We start from the raw sequence: 21519 nt of genomic DNA, 5'->3' as shown, positions 1-21519 counted from the left end.
TGGCTTAGTTGATCAAGTGTGGACATGGGAATCAGAAACATCTGGCTACATGAGCCTAACTAGTCAACATCTTCAGCTCTTTTTTCCTTACCTGTAAAATGATAAAAACATTTGTGTGGGAAGCATCAAATAATATAGGTAAAGAGCTTTGCGAAGTGTGCTCTTTACATATCTACATACAAATATGAACATAAACATACATAATCTTATGGTTCAATCCTGTGACTTTGGTGGTATGGGGAATTCCCACTGCAGCTGAGTAATTGCTCTAAGTCTGGGAGTGGTTAGGGGTGATGAGGTTAAGTTTGACTTGAACCCAGGCCTTGATTCTGAGACTAGTTTTCCATCCATTATGCCATGTGTCTCTAGAGTGCTATGTATCAACAAGTATTTATTAAATACCAACTTTGTGCCAGGACTTGTAGGCATGTATTATTATCATCATCTCTGCCTTTACCTCCAACTTAGCGTATACTTCAAACAACACAGAGAGCCAGGATGGTAGAGTGGGAAAAGTCCAGGATTGAAAGGGTAATAATGATAATACTTGGAAAAAATAGGCTTGAGCTCTTTGTTTTTTGCCGCCTCTGTATTTCTAGCACTTAGCTCAGTGCCTGGCACACAGTAAATTCTTAATAAATGTTAGTTGACTAACAGCTAGAATTTATGTAGCATTTTAAGGTTTGCAAAATACTTTACAAATGTTGTATCATTTTGGACTCAGAAGACATGGGTTCAAATCCCAGCTCTGACATGTCGCTTTAAACCTATCTGCCTCAGTTTCAAGTGCAAAATTAGTCCTAAACCTGTGATCCTGACTCACATGCTATTATTTGTCACCATGGAAGTAGATTTCAAGGTAATATCCATAAATGGGCTTCTAAAGTATCTCCCCCAATCTCCTGCCAATAAGCAACAGCACTCTACTCACTTATAAGAACAGATCTCAGGAAACACTGGCTGGCAATCATCACACTTTTATTAAAACACAGTCCATTTTCACAGCCATTAATTTGAAGAGGAAAAAAAATAATGAACCAGTTTCAAACACCTGCTATGGGAAAATACTCTTAATTCTACTTTAATAGCCCCTTTGCAAAAAAACAAACAAACCCCACAACATCCAATTTCTGACTGAGATTTCTTTTGCTCAATTAGTCACTGAACTAGACTGAGCAAGTTCCCCAGGGGATACTCATCACTGAAAATGAGAACCAGGGGAAAGGCATCCCAGGAGAGCACTGGGACAGAAACCTTGGCCAGGTTTGGTGGCTTCTCCTTCCAGCTGCTATGGAAAATGCACAATCTTGTCACTGTGGCTGGGAGAGAGAGAAAGAGAGGCCAGAAAGTGAGATGAGAAAGGGAGAGAAATATCAGAATGGAAAGAACAGTTCTAGTCATTTTTGGAAGCCAAAACCCAGTGCATATCATCAGCTCCCCAATACAGAAGCTTCATTGCACCAAACATTAGCAAGGAAGAGAAAATATCACATCACAGGCTCCAAAGTCCCTGGCCCCACAGCATGATGGTGACACTCCTCTAACTGCTGTTAGAGGTAAAGAACTCATTGCACTAATGAGCCACGTGCTTGCAAGGCTGAGTCGATAAAGGCTCCTGAGGGACCTTTCTTTCCTTCCCTTTTCTTCATGTCAACCCTGTGAGGTAAGTGAAAAATTACATATAGTTGTGGAGCAACTTGGTGAGCACAGACCTGAGCAGAGACTCTAACTCTTCATGTTAAACTGGAAGCGAAATCAAGCTGGGTCTCTCAAAATCCTAGATTGGGAAGTGACCACTTCACTCCTTTCCCTTTCCCCTAGCTTCAAGGAGGGATGTCTTGTTCTTAAGATATAGAAGAGAGTGGGGAAGAGGTGCATATATCATAGAGACCCTCTCCCTAACCATGCTAAAGCAGAAGAAAGAGGGGAAAAAAAACAACAACCCTGCTTTCTCCACTTGATTGGCTTACTCCATACTGGTAAGAAGGCTCTACATAATTTACAGGGGGCTGGAACAGAAGGCAAAGCAATGGATGATAGCACTGTTGTAAATATTTCCACCCACACATGGCAAAGGAGGATCTGTAAATGTACATACATGGAAATCTAATAGGCATCAAAAAAAGAACATGCAGAGAGGTTCAAGCTGTGACCGAAAGTCAAGGGGGTATCTCAGAGTTCCTTAGTGATTCGCCTAACCCTGCTTGGGAAATAGGAGTACAAAGGATAGACAGGGAGCTGGTCTTCACTATGAAGACTTGCAAGGGACAAATGACCTATTCTGAGTCTTAAAATAAAATGAAACAAAAGAACTCAAGAAAGAATCCTGAGCCACTGAGAAAAGTGGAAAAGCAGATGTCTCATGAAGTTCTGCAGCCAACAGGGAAGAAACAAAGAGCAAGGTCAAGTGTCTGCATGGGACACTAGAGTCCAGGTCTTCCCACAGCTGCTTCTTCTCTTCGCCTCATGCTAACCAGGCTGAGGACTAGCTTTCCAGGTTGGGTAAAGCAAGTCACTGTGATGGGATGAAGTCACTTTTAGTAAAAGGTCAAGAGGAAAAAAAAAGTCCAATTCCTTCATAAGGAAAGAGAGGAGCCAGCTACTTATCTAGCTAGGCCTTTTATCCTCAACAAAAGCTCAAAGTGATGAATTTATTCAGAAAAAAATGCCTTGACAAGGGGCTAAGAAATTCAGACTTACCATCCCCCAGATAAAAAGGAAGTGGGGATATTGTTATAGGATGTGAATTAAAAGGATATATACACACCCTCCTCCCCTTATCAAAATGATCACTTGAATTTCAAAGTCTTAAATTACTCCAATCAAAATCTATCAGTATTCCTTCCGGAATGGTACTCATCATTTGTTTTCTTGGTTTCCCCACAGCTCATTGTAAACGTGATCAGGCAAAGAGAGAGGCAGCCAGTCTTGCTTAGGGAACAGCTGGATGGCAGAAGGAACAAAAGAGTTCCATGACATCTGTCTTCCTTCTTCCTTGAACTTCAGGTACCATTGTAGGTTAAAAACTCATAAGCTGAGGGATCTCAACCAATTTGTCCAAAAGATGTCCATGGAAGAATACCTTTAAAAGGTGCTGAGAACCCCAGAATATTGCAGAATCCCATCCCATAGGGTCAGGGTCCTGAATTCCTTCCTTGCCTATCTGTGGTTCAGTGACTCACTGTTTACTCAGAATAAGGCCTTTCAACTGTGGTTTCACCTCCTGCCTTTTGTGGGACTTCTCCACCTGAACATTCAGTACCTGCTGCCTCTCCGGGATCAGGTCTCTTGGCTTCAGGCCTCTTTAGTTCAGGATTTGTATCAATGCTTCTTTTTTCAATGTGAACATATTCTTGCAGGTCTGATTGCTCAGGAGATGTACTGATGCTGGAGGAGTCAGCCAAGGGACTTCTAGATGAAGTTACAGGTATATTATCATGTTTTACAGTCTTTGCTTGTAGGCTTTTGGCTTCCCACCTAATGTTGCTCTTGTCCTCTGTTTTCTCAGCTTCATGAGGAATACCATTGGGTATTGGGAAGTAGATTGGGGTTTGTTCCACATTCTTTGCTGTCTCTACATGGTTTTTGGGTGCTTTTGATTCAATCCTCCTCCTCTTATTCACCTCATCATACATTTTAATCTCCATGGACTCAGGACTAGATGGTCCCCTCTCCCTCGGCAGGTCCTGGCTCCCCATTTCCTTAGATCCTCTCGAGGTCCTCAGCTTGCTCTGGCCAAGAGCACACTCTTCCAGGTTGTGGGCGATCTTCTCCACATCCGAGGTGCCTTGGCCTTGCTCCTCTTGCCTGAACTCAAGTCTGTTCACCTCATATTTCCTTTTCTTACTTTCCTTTGGACTCTGAGACCTTGGTGCCTGATCTCCAGCACTTTTGGCTGCAGCCTTCTCCTCCTGCTGGTCAGATGAATTCAACCTTTCTCCCTTTTTCATCTCACAACTCTGCAGCCTGGCACTGGGGTTTTTCTTGCCCATCTGCTTGTCTTTAGAGGCAACGCCAACCCCTACAATCTCTTCCCTTACCTGAGTTCTAACTTGGTCTTTCTCTATTCCAACCTCATTTTGGGATACACATGAACCCTCTTCTTCAAGACAGCCCTGCTGTCCAGGTTCGAATTTCTGAAGCTTCTCATGTGGCCCCCAGACAAATTTATACTGGGGATTAAAATTCTTCCAGGCATAGTAGACAAGTTTCCTGCGCTCCTTCTTGTTCCGAACTGTGAACATAAAGTAATCCAAGGCACTCTGCTTGACACTCGGCAAGCACTGATTAACAAGGATCTCTTCTAGAAAGAAACGGATCAGGGGCACCTGGTAATGTTCATAGCCCATCTCGCCCAGACACTTCAGGATTCGAGTGATACGAAGATTGTTGTGACTGTGCCTAGAAGACAGGATAAAACTCCACATGTTAATAGAAAGGAACAATATGAGTTCTTCCCAAAGCACTGACCAGAGCTGCACAGACACCATTAACAAGGGCCATGCCTGAGATGAGGCATAATTTAGGGGCCTTGGATTGTTCTGCACACAGGAAGTGTCTAATAAACGTTAGCAAAATGTTTGGGTTTAAAGTGTTAATACCGTTATATTACATGCTGCCCCTGCTTTGTGGCAGGGGTATGATGCTAATCAGAAACAAGTCTCTATCCTACTGTTTACCCCTCCACTGTGGGGTCCCAGTCACAAATGGGGACAGTCTAATTGATACACAGAAAAGACAAAGGTGGAATGCGTTTCTGCTTTAAGCCAATTGTCATAGGACCAAAGGATTTAGAGCTAGAACTGATATGAGAGATAACTAATCCAATCCCTTCATCTTTCAGGGGGAAGATGAGGTTCAGAGAAGTGATTTTTTTTCCCAAAGGACACATGTCCCTTTCTCTCCTCTTGTATAGTTACCACCCTAGTTCTGGTCCTTATCACCTTATCTGGAAAACTGCAACAGCTTTCTAACTGATGTCCTTCACTTCAAGTCTTTCATCTCTTTAGTCAATTCACACAGTTGCCAGAGTGATACTTACCATATATTTCTAACCATATTTTACCTTTCTCAATTAAGGGTCAGTGGCTCCCTCCTGTCTCTAAGATCAAATAAAAATGCTGGTTTGGTATTCACAATATGATTCCAGCCTCCCTCTACTGGCTTATTACTTATTACGCTCTATGTTCCCAAGTTCAAACATCATTAGTGATGGGATTTGAATTCAGAACCTCTAAGACAAAACTGGTGTTATTTCCATATACCAGGCATTTATAGTGTAAATGCAGGCCCAAATCTATAAACCTGGATATAGTATATTGGAAAGAACCCTGATGGAAACAGAATCCTGTCGCTACTACTTAGCAGTTTATGTGATCTTGGATAAGTCTCTTAACATCAGTTTCCCCATTTGTAAAATTAGGATAAGAATGCTTCTATGTTATGGTAATTTATGAACTACTGGGCAATTACTGTCAATGACAACTTAAATGTTTTTTTTCTCACTGAGAAGCACTAAATTTGCAGAATTAACCAGAGTACTCCATACTGGGTAATTAGAAATTCTGCTCTATGAGAGCCCCACCTCGAGATTAGAAGAGGAGAGAAAGGAAGGACAAAGATATGTAAGTGCCACCAGATTCAAAGACTTACGAGTTGAGGTTCTGAAATCTCTCCTGGTAGTTGTCAGCCTTTCTCACGTTCCCAGTTTTGTGATTTTCCAGTTCAATTCCATAGAAGCCCAGAATGAGTTCATATGCTTGGACGAATCTTCTCATGACCTCTGCAGATTTTTTAAATTCCTGGAACATATAAACCCCCTTCTCTATTAGGATGAATGGCAACAGCTCCCAGAGTTGGACATCCCCCATTTTACCTCTACACGAAGAAAATTTATCACAAGTTCATAGATCTAGCTTGAGTCAGAAAGGTCACAAGCTATCTCCCATGCATTGACTTCCCCCTTCTCTACCTTTTAGGACCTTAGGTTTCTTCAAAGCTCAGCTCTAACTTCATACATGAGGGTTTTCCAGATCTCCCTGGCAGCTGGTGTCTCCTCCCTCTCCCCCATCTTAGTTACTCTGTATTTATTTTGTATACATTTAAATGTTCTCCACTCCACCCACATCCCCATAGAATGTAAACTCCTTGAGAGAAGAAATAGTTTCATTTTTTACTTTACTTTGCCTAGCACATAGTAGGCACATGATAAATCCTTCTTGTTTGGTTGATTAGTCCAATTCTTTATTTTAAATAGGAGGAGGAACTGAGATCCAGAGTGAGAGAGAATAGATTGGCGCAGTCACACTGGTAGTAAATGACAAAATCAGGAATTTGAACCCAGATCCTCACACTCTTAAACCCAGGACTCTTTCCAATAAAGATCAGAAAACTTATTGGTAAATACAAATTCTGAAGACATTTGTTCTGAAATTTAGATCAACAAAGACAACTCAGTCTTACGACAAACATTAATTTGGATGAACTTCCTAACTTGGACGAATCAGTCTGGATTACTGAAAAGTCAGGCTCATATAATACTGTTAAATGCAATAAAAGAATTTCTTTATGTCCATTCAGTAACTCAGCCTCAACAAAGTGTTTTCTAACAAATGTTACCTAACGTAAAGGTATTTGTAATCAGTATACTGGCTGTGAGACTGAGTAATAATTAGTAATAGCAACAACACCAACAACAACCACAGATGACATTTCTACAGTGTTCTAACATTTACAAAGCACATTACATGCATTATCTCACTTGATCCCCTTGACAGTCTGGTGATGTAGTAATACAAGATTATCACCCCATTTTACATGTAAAGGAATTGAGGCCCAGACAGGTAAAACGCCTTGCCCTGCTCGTACAACTAGCAAATGAAAACATCAGGCTTCCAATCCAGATCTTCTTGTGCTAAGTGCTCTTACTCTGCTGAATAAGGATCACCCATGCACTGTTTAAACTACCCTTGAGTAGTTCCTAAAGTACTTAAAGAGTTTCTTCATATACACTGAACTCCTTAGCAAACCCATTCCTCACAGGTAGTAGTACTAGGGTATATTTCAATCTAAGCCATCTGAATCACCACTAACTTGGAAGCAATGATGTTTCAGAATATGTGATAAATCTTTCCTTTTTAGGACCACAGGATGAGTTCCTAGATTCCATGTTTACCTTTCCATCTAAGAATACCTGATAAAGGTTAATTTCCACCCTTTCCCCCTTGCTATACAATGGGCTTCTTTGGCTCAACAACTCTGCCCAGGGAACCTTCCACACCTCTTTTTGGGCAGAGGACACCAATTGCTTTAAAAACTAGTCTTTTGTCAAATAACATTGTGCTGAGAATCATTAGCGTCTACTCAGCCAATGCCTTTCCTTTATCAAGCCAGTAAGTGACACTTACAATTACACACACACACACACACACACACACACACACACACACACACACACACACACACACACACACACCACACTCCACAAGAGCAGAGGGTCAGCTTCTCTAATCACCTCTTCCAGAGCTGCAGAAACATGAACATCCCACAGAAATGCCCTACCTGGATTTCTCTGAGTGTCAAGGGCTTCGCGTGCCAATTCACTCCCCTCTCCCGCAAAGGGAACAACCTGAAGGGGAAACATAACTGCAAAGTCATCCAAAGTCACATGTGAAGGGGGGGCAGGGAAGGGAGGAAGACAAGGAGCTACAATTAATAATCCTCTAAGAGGAGGCTATGAATGGATCACTGCTATGGACTACTGACTCAGATCCCAGAGACTTGCCAAGTTATAGCATGAGGAATCGAGGAGGGCACTTGCTTCCATGAACAGGTAGGTTCACAGGCACTCACTTTCTATAGAAATGGTATTGCTCTCTCTCTTCCATACATAGCTTGTGCTTTCCTACCCTGGTACCTTCAGCCCTTGTTCCCTACACCTGCAACGTTCTCATTCTCACCCTCCTTGACAGTTAAATCCCTACCTCTCCTTTACACTTAATTCAAATACCACCTCCTTGACTGTTAATGACCTCCCCTTTCTAACTTCACAGGCATGTTGTACTCATTACACTTCTAGTCATCTATGCTTATAACTTATTCTTCCTGCAAGACTAGCAGCTCCACAAGGATGTGGAACAAGTCTACCCTACTTTGTATTTCTCCCTGTGCCTAGGGTGACACTGTACTCGCTATACAGTTAAATGCTTAATAAATGTTGGGTAATCCTTCCTGTGTGTGATTACCAAGGTAAAAAAGAATGAGAACTATCCACCTAAAGAGATGATACCACTACTGACCAAGGGAGATCTTGGGAACAGTAGTAAGTGTATGACTATTGGACAAATACTTATACTCTTTCTGAACCTCAATTTTCTTATCTGTAAAATGGAGCTAATAATACTCATATTATGTATCTTAACAGAATTCTTGTGTGGAATACAGTTATCCCTTCCACATCGTGGTTTCAATATATCGCTGGTTGGCATAAGAAATTAAATGGGAATTTTTTGGGAGTTTTGTGGAAGCCACAGATGACACACAAAGGCCAACAGACAACACAGGAAAAGTTTAGAAACTCAGAAATAGGATATACAAAATATATGTATAGTATTGTATAATACCAATATATTTTCTCTTTTAATACCATAATAATTCAGACTTCTTTTCTGGGATGAAGGGAGGGACAAAAAATTTTACATAGATTTTCCAGATCTTGGCACCACGCCCCTAACACCCCTTGAGGTGGAAGGGATAACTGTATGGTGAGAAAACCATAAAACATTTATGAAATGTGAGATATTATTACTACTAAATTAAAATGGTTATCATTTCCATATTGCTAGGGAAATGTCTGACTGGACAAAGGAGGTGAATTGGTCAGGAAACAAAGATTAATGGAGGAGGCTACATTGCACTGTGCTGGTAACCAGGTAATGTCAAAAGGTCTCCAGCTAGATGTGGTGGTAATCTTTGCTCCTGGATCTTGAGCTCGGGAGCTGAGCTACAGTGGATTAAACTAGCCAGGCATATGCACTAAGGTTGGCATTAATAGGGTAAGCTCTCAGGAGAGGGTAGAGAGGACAGTGCCACCAGGTTGTCTAAGGAGGGGTAAAATGACCCAGGTCAGAAACAGAGCAGATAAAGTGCCCGGGCCAGAATGGGATTTGGCCCACGAGTAGCCCCTGAACTTCCAGCCTGGATAAAATGGGGCAACCCAGTCTTAACAAAACAAAACAACCTCCCTCTTCCGTCACGTGCATAGGTTACCTCACTTACCACTGTATGTAAGAATGGTTGTCCTCCAGGATGTCATAGTCCTCCTTCCAGTTCTTCAGGATGTCCTCAATAAAATAGCCTGGGATACACATACAAATACCAGAAGTTACACAGCGGAGTCCATATCAGCTAGACCCACGGTGCCTTACTATGTTGGTATCTTACTTACTATGTTGGCTATCTATGACAGCCTAGAAAGATTCAGAGAACAGCTGGGCTTTTTTGGGTGTTTGCGAAAATTTTTTAAAATTGGGAAAATAATCTTTTTTGCCAAATGTTTTCAGGCTTTCATAGTTTTTGGTATGTTCAACTGAGAATTATGCCAGTTTAGTGACTTTGGGGATATAGTTCTAAATTATTGGACCAATTCAGAGTGCCATCAAAAAGTCACTAGCACGCCTCTCTTCCCTTCTTTATTCATCTTTCCCAAACTGACTAGAGTGAGGTGAAGCCTTGGAGTTGTTTAATTTGCATTTCTCTCATTTTTGTATTATACTCTTGTTAAATATAATGTAGCCATCACAAAATGAAACATACATAACAAGATTCTTTATTCTCTGTCTACTGTAATGTTTGCATTTTTTTCATGATTAAGTTTATTATTTTAAAAAGGTGATGCCATGCTACTCTTCCAAAGTATAGAAAAATCTACCACTAATGGTAATCTATACTAAAACAGCTTACAGAAGTTACTGGGGGGAAAAAAGCAACCTACATTTCTGCTGGTCTATGACAAGTGAAAGTGAGGAAACTCTCACTGGTCCTAGGACTCAGAAAGCATAGGTAGGAAGAGTGAATAAAAATGAATAGGCAAACAAACTTTACTACTTTTAAAGACACAGAGTAGGTGCTTTAACAAAACCATGGCTGATTGAACCACTGAGACATGGATCTCAAGAAGAGGACTCAATGTCGATGCAGGGTCATAGGCTGTAGGAGTTGAGTTAGACACGTACCATTGGGCAAGAAAGCAATTTCGTTTTTATAAAACTTCAAATTCAGCATTTCATCACTGGACTCATCATCTGTCAAACCCTATAAGAACAAAAAAATGTTAAGGAGATTGGTAAATTACCACACACTTTCTACTATTTCTCTCATTTCTCTTTAGAATTAGGCATCAATTCAACAAACATTTACTATGGGCCTATTACATTGTACTGGAGGAAAGAGAACCTATGTAGAGACAAATATAATACAAGACAATTTGAAGGAGAGAGTACTAGAAACTATTTCATGTGCAATTTGAGAAGAGAGTCAGGCGGGAGAATCAGCAGGACCTGGGTCAGTCCACTGGGATATTGGGCCCAGTGATCCAGCCTCTTGGTTCACTCTTGCCATCTTTCCTTTTTTACTCTAACTGGCCTATGCTTCCAGAAATTATGGCAATCCATCCACCCGTCAAGCACCTGTTATTTTGTGGGAACTCTTGTTATGGGAACACTCTCTGTGATGCAGATTGTAGCTAGTTTGTAACTTCCTTAAAGCCTTAGGAATTGTGCCTGAGGTTCAGAGAAGCAGAAGCATCCAAACATTAATACTAATTGCTAGCATGTACATAGTGCTTTAAGGTTGGCAAAGTAATTTGCATGAATTATCTCACTTGATCCTCACAACAATCCTTAGAAGTAGGTGCTTTTATTATCTCCATTTTACAGGTGAGGAACCTAAGGCTTAGGGAGATTCATTGACTTGCTCAGGGTCACACAGCTAGGCAGGTCTTCCTGACTCCCAAGTTTAGCATCTGGGGTAATGTCATGCCCCAAAAGCACTTCCCATGTGCCATGCACTATGTTAGGCTCCTAAGATACAAAGACAAAAATGAAGTGAGAAACTTACATTGTATCGGGGAGGCAACAAGCACAGAAGTATGTGTGCATGTGCTTGTCACTTTGTGGTGAGAAGGTATGAATGGCTGGATGGATCAAGCAAGGTTTTATGTAGAATTTTGAAGGAAACAAGGTATTCTGTGACACAGAGAAGAGATGCAATTGCATTCCAGGCATGTTATCGTTGCTTTCATTTGTTTCAGCTGTGCTGACTCTTCCTTGTGACTCCATTTGGGTTTTCTTGGCAAAGATACTGGAGTGGTTTGCCATTTCCTTCTCCAGCTCATTTTACAGATGAGGAAACTGAGACAAATGAGGTTTGGTGACTTGCCCAGAGTCACAGATCTACTAAGTGACTGAAGCTGAATTTGAACTCAGATATTCCTGACTCCAAGCCCAGTGCTCTATCCACTGCAGCCACCTAGTTGCCCAGGCATCGGGACAGCCAGTTAGAAGGCACAAAAATAGGAAATGGATTGTCGTGTGTGAGGAAGAACAAGAGGGGCAGGTTTGTGGAAGACAGTCATGTATAAGAGGTGCTTGGAAACGTATGACAGGAGAAAAGAGACCAGGGCTGGCCATAGAGATGTTAGAGGTGGAAGAACTTGTTCATGGTGATCTCTCGCATGACATCTCAACCCAAGTTTTCCTGACTCTGAGTCTAGCCCTGTAATCACAGTGCCTGTGGCAATAAGAAAATAATAATAACAAGACAACAACCGCCTTGAAAGGGAAAAGAGTCTTCAAAGACTTACCGGGTATCGACGCCTGTATCTCTGCATGTCCTGGACAGCTCTCCAATTTCGGCATCCTATCATCCGGCTCTAAAAAGGGAAGAGAGAAAATGAAATTCAATAGAAGGAAATTCAGGGCTGGTTACAATACCCAATACTTTGCCATCTGATGGGAACATTACCAAGTTAAGAGCCCTCAGCAGGGTTTACCTTCTGGTTTAGGATAGGAGTATCAGGAGCATTAAAGTGTAGCTGTATGAGTTACTTAACTGCTGTCTGTCTAAGCTTCCTCATCTGTAAAATGGTCATAATCACATCCACCTCCCAAGGTGGTCATGAAGACAAAATGAGATAGAATTAGTAAATTGCTTTCCAAACTTAAACCACTATATAAATGCTAGCTATTACTATTATTATTATTATGGTCATACTATTATTATTTCTGATCTCTCTTTATATTTACATAGCATTATAAAATGCTACTATTACTAATAGCACCTTTAAGGTTTGCAAGGCACTTTACATATATTAGTTCATTTGACCATCACAGCAACCCTGTGAGGTTTACAAGTGAGGAAACTTCAGCCAAGAGTGGTTAGGTGACTTGTTCAGGGTCATGCAGCTAATAAGAAAGGTACTTTCTAGATACTAAGTACTTTTTCAATCTTCATTCTCCTTGATCCCTCATTTGACACTGCTGAGTGCCCTCTCCTTGATACTCTCTTCTCTCTAGATTTTCAGGACAGTACTCTCCTGGTTTTCCTCTTACCTACCTGACCACTCTTTTTCTGTCTCCTTTGCTGGATTCTCATCCATATCACACCTTCTAATTGTTGAGTGTCTCTCAGGGTTCTGTCCCTCTGGGTCCTCTTCTCTTCTCCCTCTATAATACTTCACTTGGTGATCTCATCAGCTCCCATGGACTTAATTACCATCTCTATGCTGATGATTCTTAGATCTACCCATTCTGCCCCAACCTCTCTGCTGACCTACAATCTCACATCTTCAACCACCTTTCAGACACCTTGAAATGGATGTCCAGCAGAAATCTTAAAGTAAACATTTACAAAATGGAACTATCTTTCTCCCTAAACTCTTTCCCATTTCTACCTTCCTTATTAAGGTTGAGGGCAAAACCACCCTCCTTGTTCCTTCTATCCCCCATAGCTGGAAACTTAAAAGCCATCCTGTACTACTCACTATCTCTCATCCCTCCCTACTCCCCCTCGCCCCCATCTTGGCCAAGGTCTGTTGACTTCACCTCTATAACATCTCTCGAATGTGCTCCCTTTTTTCCTGACACCATCACCACTCACATTTTATAACTAGACTATTACAGTAGCCTTGAGTTTTTCTCTACTCCAATTCATTCTCCACTCAGCTACCAAAGCTGATGCCTCCATTCAGCTACCTGCCAATAGGAAGGTCTGATCATGTCACCTCCCTATTTAAGAAACTCCAGTGGCTCCGTATCCCCTCTAACTACAAAATCCTCTGTTTGGCATTTAAAGCCCTTCATAACCCAGCCCCCCTTCTACCATTCCAATATTCTCATGCCTCTCTCCCCACCACATACTCATCAACACAGGGACACTGGCTTCCTGCCTTCCACCTGTTAATTATTTCCTGTTTATCCTGTATATAGCTTATTTGTATATATTTGTCTACATGTTGTCTCCCTCATTATATTTGGAGCTCCTTGAGGGCAGAGACTGTTTTTCACCCCTTTTTAGTATCCCCAGTGCTTAGTGGCACAATGCCTAGCATATAGTAGGTACATTTAAAAAATACTTATTGATTATTAAATGCAGAATCTGAGCTCAGGTATTCCTGACATTGAAGTTCAGCACTCTATCCACTATGCCACAATAATATCACATGCCTGCTTCTGTTTAATTGTTGTTGTTCAGTCATGTCCAACCCCATGGACCATAGCATGCCTCATGGTCTGTGAGGTTTTCTTGGCAAAGACATTGGAGTGGTTTGCCATTTCCTTTTCCAGTGGATAAAGAATGTAAATAACTTGCCTGGGGTTACACAGCTAGTAAGTGTCTGAATCTGGATTTGAATTCTGATCTTCCCAACTCCAGGCCCTTCGCTCTATCTGCTGAGCCATCTAACTGCCTGTTTAATAGTTAATAATAAAAATAACAGCTAACATTTACAAAGCACTTAATACGGGCCAGGCACTGTGCTAAATGCTTTACAATTACTAACTCATTTGATCCTTGTAACAACTCTTTGAGTTAGATACTATTATTATTCCCATTTTCTAGATGAAGAAACTGAGGCAAATAGTAGTTAAGTGAATCATCCAGGGTAACAAAGCTATTAAGTGACTGAGGCTGGATTTGAACTTAGGTCTTCCCAAACCCAAATCTGATGCTCTATCCACTGTGCCACCTAGGTGCCTAAATATTTCAGCATAGTACAGTGTAGAGTGATGGATTTGGCACCAGAGCTCTTGAGGCTGAATCCTAGTTCTGTAATTTACTCTGGGACTCAATTTCTTCATCTGCTAAAAAAACATGAGTCAGTTGGACTGGATACCCTATAGTCCATTCTGGTTATAAATCTAGGATCCTACAAATCCTGTGAAAGGGTAAAAGCAGGCATGAATGTTCCAATTTGGAAGATGGTAAAACAGATACAAGGAGAGATCCAGTGACTTGCCCAATGTCACAATGTTTTAGTGACTGAGCTAAGGATTCAAGTCTCATGACTTAATAGTCTATCTGACTTTTCCAGAGCACCAGAGCTCCCCGTGATGGTCTGATAGTCTCTGAGGGCATCAGAATCACCATAAACTCATTGTCCTGCCAAAGGAATGATCCCTCTCAGCTTCCCCTTTGCAGAGGTGGTTCTAAGGATGAAATGAGCTCTGTAAATGCACCCCTCCCCCCTCTCTCTGAGCCCCTTGCTCAGCAGGCTGCCAGGGAGAGTGGGCGAAAGCCAAGAATAAAGCAGAAAGCTGGGAGCAGCTGAAATGAACAAACCATCAGGAGAATGGCAATGCCTCGGATTTTTCCAACGAGGGACAATGCCTCACTTCTAGCTGCTGAGAGCAAAACAAGACTCCCCAGCTGCCCCCAGACCCGTATCCCTATATCTCTGTTCTTCCTGGCATCAAGAGGAGACGGCAAATTTAAAAGGCAGGTCAAACCGCATTGCTACAAATCCCAGCATGTCTGGTTATGTCATCAAAACCAGAGACTCATAGAATTCTAGATCTAGAAGGGCCCTTAGAGGTCAGTTGACCCCACCCCTCATTTTACAGATGAAAAAACTGAGGTCAGAGATGGAAAATGACTTGCACACAGGTAGTAAGGTATAGAGCCAGAATCTGAACCCAGGTCCACCGACTCCAAATTCAATTCTCTTTCTCTTGTACCACACTGTCTCCCCACAGGGCAAATGTTGAACACAGAGGCCCCTAAAGGCAAAGCATGTGTTCTACCACTGAGAAAACTCAGTCAAAAAACCTCTTGAAACCTCAGTCAATGCCCTGGTCATTTCAATCATTATATGTTACAAAGGTAACAGATATAATCTAAGACTCAGGACCCTCTGGGACCATGCTTTAAGGGAATTTGACCCAGAGGTTTGATTGGTTCTGAATAAGTGATTTTGTGCATTTGAAAGAAAAAAATTGGAAGATGACCAACCTTTAGTTGATTAAAAGTTATCTGCAATTGTCGATTGAGATAACCCCAACTCAAGGACAAACTGACCCAAGATGTCCAAAAGCTGTAGTATTGCCACACATATTGGCAGAGTCTGAAAAGGAGAGAGTCCCATCTGGGCTGGAGACAGAGGATAACATGTTCATGCATATTAATAATACAATTTGGCATAAGGGGATAAAAATGACAAAATAACGACAGGAGCAGAGGGACTAAGTATGTACAAGTCCTAGAGTGAGGATACCATGGAGCACCATTTGGGTTTTGACTCAGACCCTTAGAACAGTTCAAAACCTTAGATTTTTTAGAACCTTAGAACCTGACTCACAAAACTTTGCAACCACAGAACATTATGGTTGGAAGACTGTCAGCTAAAGCTAATGTCTCACCTTCTACAAGAAGCTTTGCTGGTTCCCCCTTAACCCTAGGGCCTTCCCTCTGTTGACTGTTCGTGCATGTTGTCTCTCTCCCCTATGAGACTCCCTTGAGATCATACATTTCCTTTTGCCTTTCTTTGTATTTCCATTGCTTAACACAGCGTCTGGAATACAGAAGGGGTTTAATAAATGTGCACTGACTGATTGAATTGGAAGGAGTCTTAAATATCATGTAGTTCAACCACTCCTTTGATACATGAGGGGAATGAGGCCAGAGGCAGAAGTGATCTGAGGTGGAACAATCAGATAGTGGCACAGCTGGAACTCACATCTATGTCTTCTGACTCCTTCTGTTGGCCAGTGACTTCTGTGAGGAGATTAGTTTCTCTGGTCCTTGATTTCCCCATCAGTCAATAAAATGAGGGGCCTGGATTACAGGAGTAGTATAGCCCAGTTGAAAAAGCATTTATAGATGGAGAACTGGGTTTGAATCTGGACAATCTACTTATCATCTGTGTGATCTTAGGCAAGTCAATCTCTCAGGCTTCATTTTTGCAGCTGTAAAATGATGGGGTTGGACGAGATGCTCTCTTAAGATGTAAGAGCCAGTGAATGAGTCTCTGACTCCTGAAATCTATGTTATCTTATCTGTAAAGAGTTGATGCTTTTCAAAAAACTTCTGTTGCTCTGGAATGAGGGCCCAGAGGTTGAAGTTATAGGATCATAAATTTAGAGCTGGAAAGGACCTTAGAAACCATTGAGGCCAGTCCCCTCATTTTACAGAAGAGGAAATTTGAGTCCGAGAGGTTAGGCGACTAGCTCAGGGCTACACAGCTAGTGCCTGAAGCAGGATTTGAACCCAGGTTTCTTGACTCAGACTATTGCGCTTTAGATTATAACACCATGCTGCCTCTAAAAAAGGCATGTGTATGGGCCACTTGTGGCAGAAGTGGTTGTAGCTGTGGAACTGTAGGGCTGGCTGACAAGGACTCTTTCTGCTCCCTCCTTTCTGTTGAAGGCGGGACAGAGCTGAACACTTTCTAGATTTTTACTATCACTTTCAGAGGAGGGCTGTCAGTTACCATCTTGCTCTCCCTACTCCCTTAATAAGTCATACCCTGTCACAGTGTGTGAGCTGTGTTTTACTGAATACCTGGTATCTGCATGGGTTATATACAGCCTATACAGTTCTAAGTTTTGTTCAACATCTAGTATATGTGTGTGTGTGTGTGTGTGTGTGTATGTGTACGTGTGCTTTCCTCACACCCCACAGTAAATATCTGCTAAAAAAACGAATGAACCAGCAGTCTTGGTATGGTAGAATGTGCACTAAGCTGGAAGTAAGGGTCCTAGCTCCAAAGCTAAAGACAGCTGGGTTACCTAGGGTTAAACCTATCTCTCCCCTGGACCTCAGTGCCTTTATCCATCAAATGAGAGGAGCTCAATTAGATGATATGGAAGATCCTTCCATATTACTATTCTTTAGTGCTTATTACTTTCCAGATCTCAAGGAGAAAAAAGCAACACTGTATTGCAGGTGAATGATGGCAGGTGTGAGAAAGGAGTAAGGTTTATGAAGTAAATGAATGAAAAAAGCATTTATTAAATACTGTATGTCAAGTCCTATGTTAAGGGCTAGAGATAATACAAAAGCAAAGATAGTCCCTGATCTCAAGGAACTTATGTTTTAATAAGGGAAATGACACATATTGAAGTAGTAGCCAGGGAAGGGCATTTTGGACTTACTGTCCCAATGGAGTGGGATCCAGGGCAGAGTATACTGACATATATCTAGTAGCAATAACAGGGTGGATTTAATCAACAATTAATCAATTTAAGCAAAAATTATCAACAATAATTTAATTAACTGAAGGAAGTAGGTGGGGAGGGAGACTGTGGAGGAGATAGCCAGAAGGGAAGGAGTGAAGTAAACAGTGGCTGGTGCTTTTCTAAAACAATAAGTACTCTGAAGGTGGGACATAGGTCTTAGTATCCAAAACTATGAGGGGCCACTGCACAAAGTAGTTGCTTTAACAAAGACTTGAAGTACTAAAGTACTTACCCTTCTAGTTCTGATATTCTGTGACCGGATTCACATTTTCCTGTCTTCTAAAAACCAAGTTAATTTTACTAACTAAAATTAGCAGCAGTGTTTGGAAATACCTTTCTGACCCAACTTCTGGAACTGGGTAACTGGCCCAGTTCCTTATTGATAGCCAGAGGGTGAATCAGAGTGAACCTGGAGAAACCCAGAGAAAAGCTGACCACTAACTCCTCACCAAGTTTCTATTCCTTCTTTTCCCTAGGCCTAGAGATGTCTTTTTTTCAAAGTCCACTATACAGAACTACTCAATTCAGTAGGACAAAGATAGGTAGTACTGCTCTTGGGATCAGTACAACAGGATACAAAGTAGCTTGTGATAGAGAATGATACAATAAATAAAATCGCCAGTGACTATGATCTGGGCCTCTGTTTCCTCATTTGTAAAATACATACAATAATACTTGCAATAGCTGCCAACCAACCCACCTCAAGAGACTGCCGTGAGGAAAGCACATAATTCAAGGCACTTCAATTTCTAGGTTAAATCCTAGGGTCAGAACAGATTCTGCCCAATGCCCTAGAGCCTGCCTCCTGTCTTCAACAATGATCTCTGCTGATCAGAGAGATGACACTGGCATTTTGGCGATTATCAAGTTTCGACTTGTTTTAAATGGGAGCAGAGTAAAATCCAGAGAGGGACAACATGGTAGAATGAATATGGGGTCCAAAGACCAGGATTTAGATCTCAAAGCTACTTAGCTGTAGCTAATCACAACTTAGTTGTGATTTGGGGCAAGTCATATTACCCCTGCAAGACTGCAAGTTTCTTTATATGTTAAAATTAGAGAGTTGGACTATACAGTCTCTAACATTCCTTGCAGCTTAAAATCTATGACTGATTGACAAACACTTAAGGGCCTCTGTGTTCAGAGCTCTGTGATAAGCTCTGCAGGAGACACAAAGTTTATATAAGACATTGTTCCTGTTTTCAAAGTTTTCCAGTAGAATCAGATGCCAATAAAGATAACCATAATATGCAACATTACATGTTAAATGTGTCTAAGAGATAAAAATTGTTAGGTGAGGCCCAAGGAGGGGAAATTAAATGAGGTTAAGAGAGATGAGGGAAGATTATTATGGAGTGAATGGTAATTTTTCCTTTTAGAGATAGGTAGGAATTCAACAGGCAAAGGGGGAAGGGAAGACATTCTAGGCATAGGGATGAGCATGATCAAAAAAGCACAGAAAAGGTAAAGTGCACACTGTGTTTAAGGGAGAAAGTAGTCTGGTAGTAGTTAGAATGAATGATGAGTGGAAGACAATAACATGAAAAAAGGCAACAAAGGTAAAATGGCACCAGATTGTGAAGGGCTTGGAACGACAAAGGATTCTAAACTTACTAAAAGTAAGACACTGGAATATTCCTTAACGGGAAAAATATAAGTAGATCTGTGCATGAAAAGATTATTCAGGCATCACTATGAAAGATGGATTGAAGGATGCAATCAATCCTATAGGCTTGTACTGGGGGTGGGGTGGGGGTAATAAGGGAGACGAATTGACAAGACCTGAGAACTGACTATCAGATGTAAGAAAGGGAAGAGCTGAAGAAAAACCCAAGGTTTCAAACATGGAAGCTTAAGTGAATGGCAGTACTACAGAAATTGGATGCCAAAAGCAGAATAGGTTTGAGGGACAAAATGAGATGTTTAAGGCATTTTGAGTCTGAGGAGCCAGTAGGTCATTGGTAGGGGTCTTATGGGAAGTTTGAGATACAGATTTGGGTCATCTGTTTAGAGATGGTATAGTTGAAGCTATGGAAGTAAATGCAACTACCAAAGAACAGGAAAGAGAGCCAGACCTTTGGGAAAGACCCAGATTCTACTGCTCGGGTCTGGCTTTTGAAGCCAGGAAGAGATCTAAGGAAGGGGTGTTAGGAGAGGTATGGAACTAGAGGCCTGTGTTGTGTATGATGCGAAGGGAAGAAAGAGCATTGACACGTCAAGGGCTACAGAAGATGAGGACTGGGATAAAAAAAAAAGGCTACTGGTCTTTCAAATTTCGATCAGTCACATTCTCAAGGTCACACAGCTACTTGGTGGCAAAGTAGAAGTCCTAAAACATTCACAATATTCACTGTCTTCCTGTCTCTGTGTTTCTGTGCTTCCCAAACATGTGAGCACGCACACATACGCACACAAATATATTTAAGACAATGCAGACCTCATCCTGGGTACCCTCATCCAGGAAAGCCCATCACCAAAAAGCCCCAAACTGTCCAGGAAAGTTAACTTCACTTGCAAGATCTGAAAAGTCGAACCAGCCCAGTGTCAGAGCTTTCGCTGTGGGAGGAGTTGGGGTGGGGGCGGCGCGTATGCTGGGAGTAGCCCATGGCTGTTCCAGTAGCCGCCTCCGGCTCTCTAGAGGCTGAGGGCTTGGGGTAGGGGGTACCGGGTCGACAGAGCATCTTAGAGAAAAGGTGCTTGTACCTCAGCGGCAAGTGCCCCCAAATGAGTGTTGTCTGATTGCGGAGAGTGCAGCCCCCACCTAATATAGCCTACCCCACTCCGGGCCAAAAGATAAAGGCAGGCTGGCGGCGGAAGCGGGGGAGGGGGCAGCGTGGGGGCTTGGGAAGGTTTGGGGGGCAAAGCTGGGGATGGGGAAGACAACAGGAACAGAAGGGCTCCCTTGCTCGCTTCCTCTGTGGATTCCTCCCAGACCCACGCCCTCTGGACAAAGTGTAAACTCCTAGAGTCGCCCGCCCTCCGCAGGCCCTGGCCATTTCCTAGCTTTACCTGGAAAGCTTGGTTCCCGCGCTGCTGTTGCCTCGGCTTCGCTTCCTCTCTGGTTTTCCTCTCATCTTTCTCTTTTACCTGATCCTCTTCCTCTTCTTCCTCTTCCCAAGTCGAATCGCAGTCCTCGTCGTCCATGCTCCCAGCAAAAGAGGTTAAAAGCTCGGGTCACAGCTAAAACAGGGAGTGGGAGAAGGCGAGAAGGAGAGGAGGTGTGGAGGTGTGTTGGGTTCGAGGGAGGTAGTTTGGAGTGGCTAGAGGCGAAGAGACGCCGGCAGGAAAGAGAAGCGGCGGAAACGAAAGCGAAAGGAGGAGGGAGGACGCACTGAGGGGAGGAGATTTGAAAGGCGAGCCGCGGGGGAGGTGCTGCCTGAGCCCGCCCCTAGGGTGGGGAGAGCCGGCAGGGTTCATTGTATTCAATCCTGCTCCAGCGCACCCGTGTTTCGTCTGCTTCTCCTTAAGCATCTGGCCATACTCCTACTTGTAAGACAATTCGGGGGTCCTCAGCGCGTTTTCCCTGTGGTTTGCAATTGTTAGCTATGATATTTCTTTGCATATAATTATTATACTGCTTGAGTGAAGGAGTTGAGAATTTGGACTAGGATTTTCAAGAATGTCTCAATCCATGATGGATTTAATAAGCATACAGCATGTTACAGAGGACTTGGGCGCAGAGAAGTGGCGTAAAAACGTCGTCAAGGACGTGTATTCCAGAAAGGAAGGTGGCTCACTGGTGTCAATAAAACAGCCTGTGTGTTACGGTTGTATCCATGGAATATCAAAA

General features: G+C 42.3%; 1 protein-coding gene across 2 annotated transcripts; it reads right to left on the bottom strand.

The window, feature by feature from the left end:
* Positions 1–961: 961 nt before the first annotated feature.
* OGFR (opioid growth factor receptor) lies at positions 962–21055 on the bottom strand. Of its 2 annotated transcripts, XM_020981546.2 has the most exons (8): positions 20739–21055; positions 15505–15642; positions 11861–11929; positions 10233–10311; positions 9277–9355; positions 7561–7627; positions 5653–5801; positions 962–4401 (listed from the first exon to the last, which is right to left on the bottom strand). In XM_020981546.2, the coding sequence occupies exons 1-8, from the start codon at positions 20871–20873 to the stop codon at positions 3186–3188; spliced, it is 1932 nt and encodes a 643-aa protein (XP_020837205.1). In that variant the 5' UTR covers positions 20874–21055; the 3' UTR covers positions 962–3185. The 2 variants fall into 2 exon arrangements, with proteins under 2 accessions (XP_020837205.1, XP_020837206.1); XM_020981547.2 differs by lacking the exon at positions 15505–15642 and having other exon boundaries at positions 20739–21054.
* Positions 21056–21519: the final 464 nt, after the last annotated feature.

The sequence above is a fragment of the Phascolarctos cinereus genome, unplaced genomic scaffold (assembly GCF_003287225.1).
Source record: "Phascolarctos cinereus isolate Bilbo 61053 unplaced genomic scaffold, phaCin_HiC Scaffold_2;HRSCAF=192, whole genome shotgun sequence".
Taxonomy (NCBI): domain Eukaryota; kingdom Metazoa; phylum Chordata; class Mammalia; order Diprotodontia; family Phascolarctidae; genus Phascolarctos; species Phascolarctos cinereus.
The sequence above is the reverse complement of the archived record's forward strand: the minus strand, read 5'-3'. Positions and strand labels throughout refer to the sequence as shown.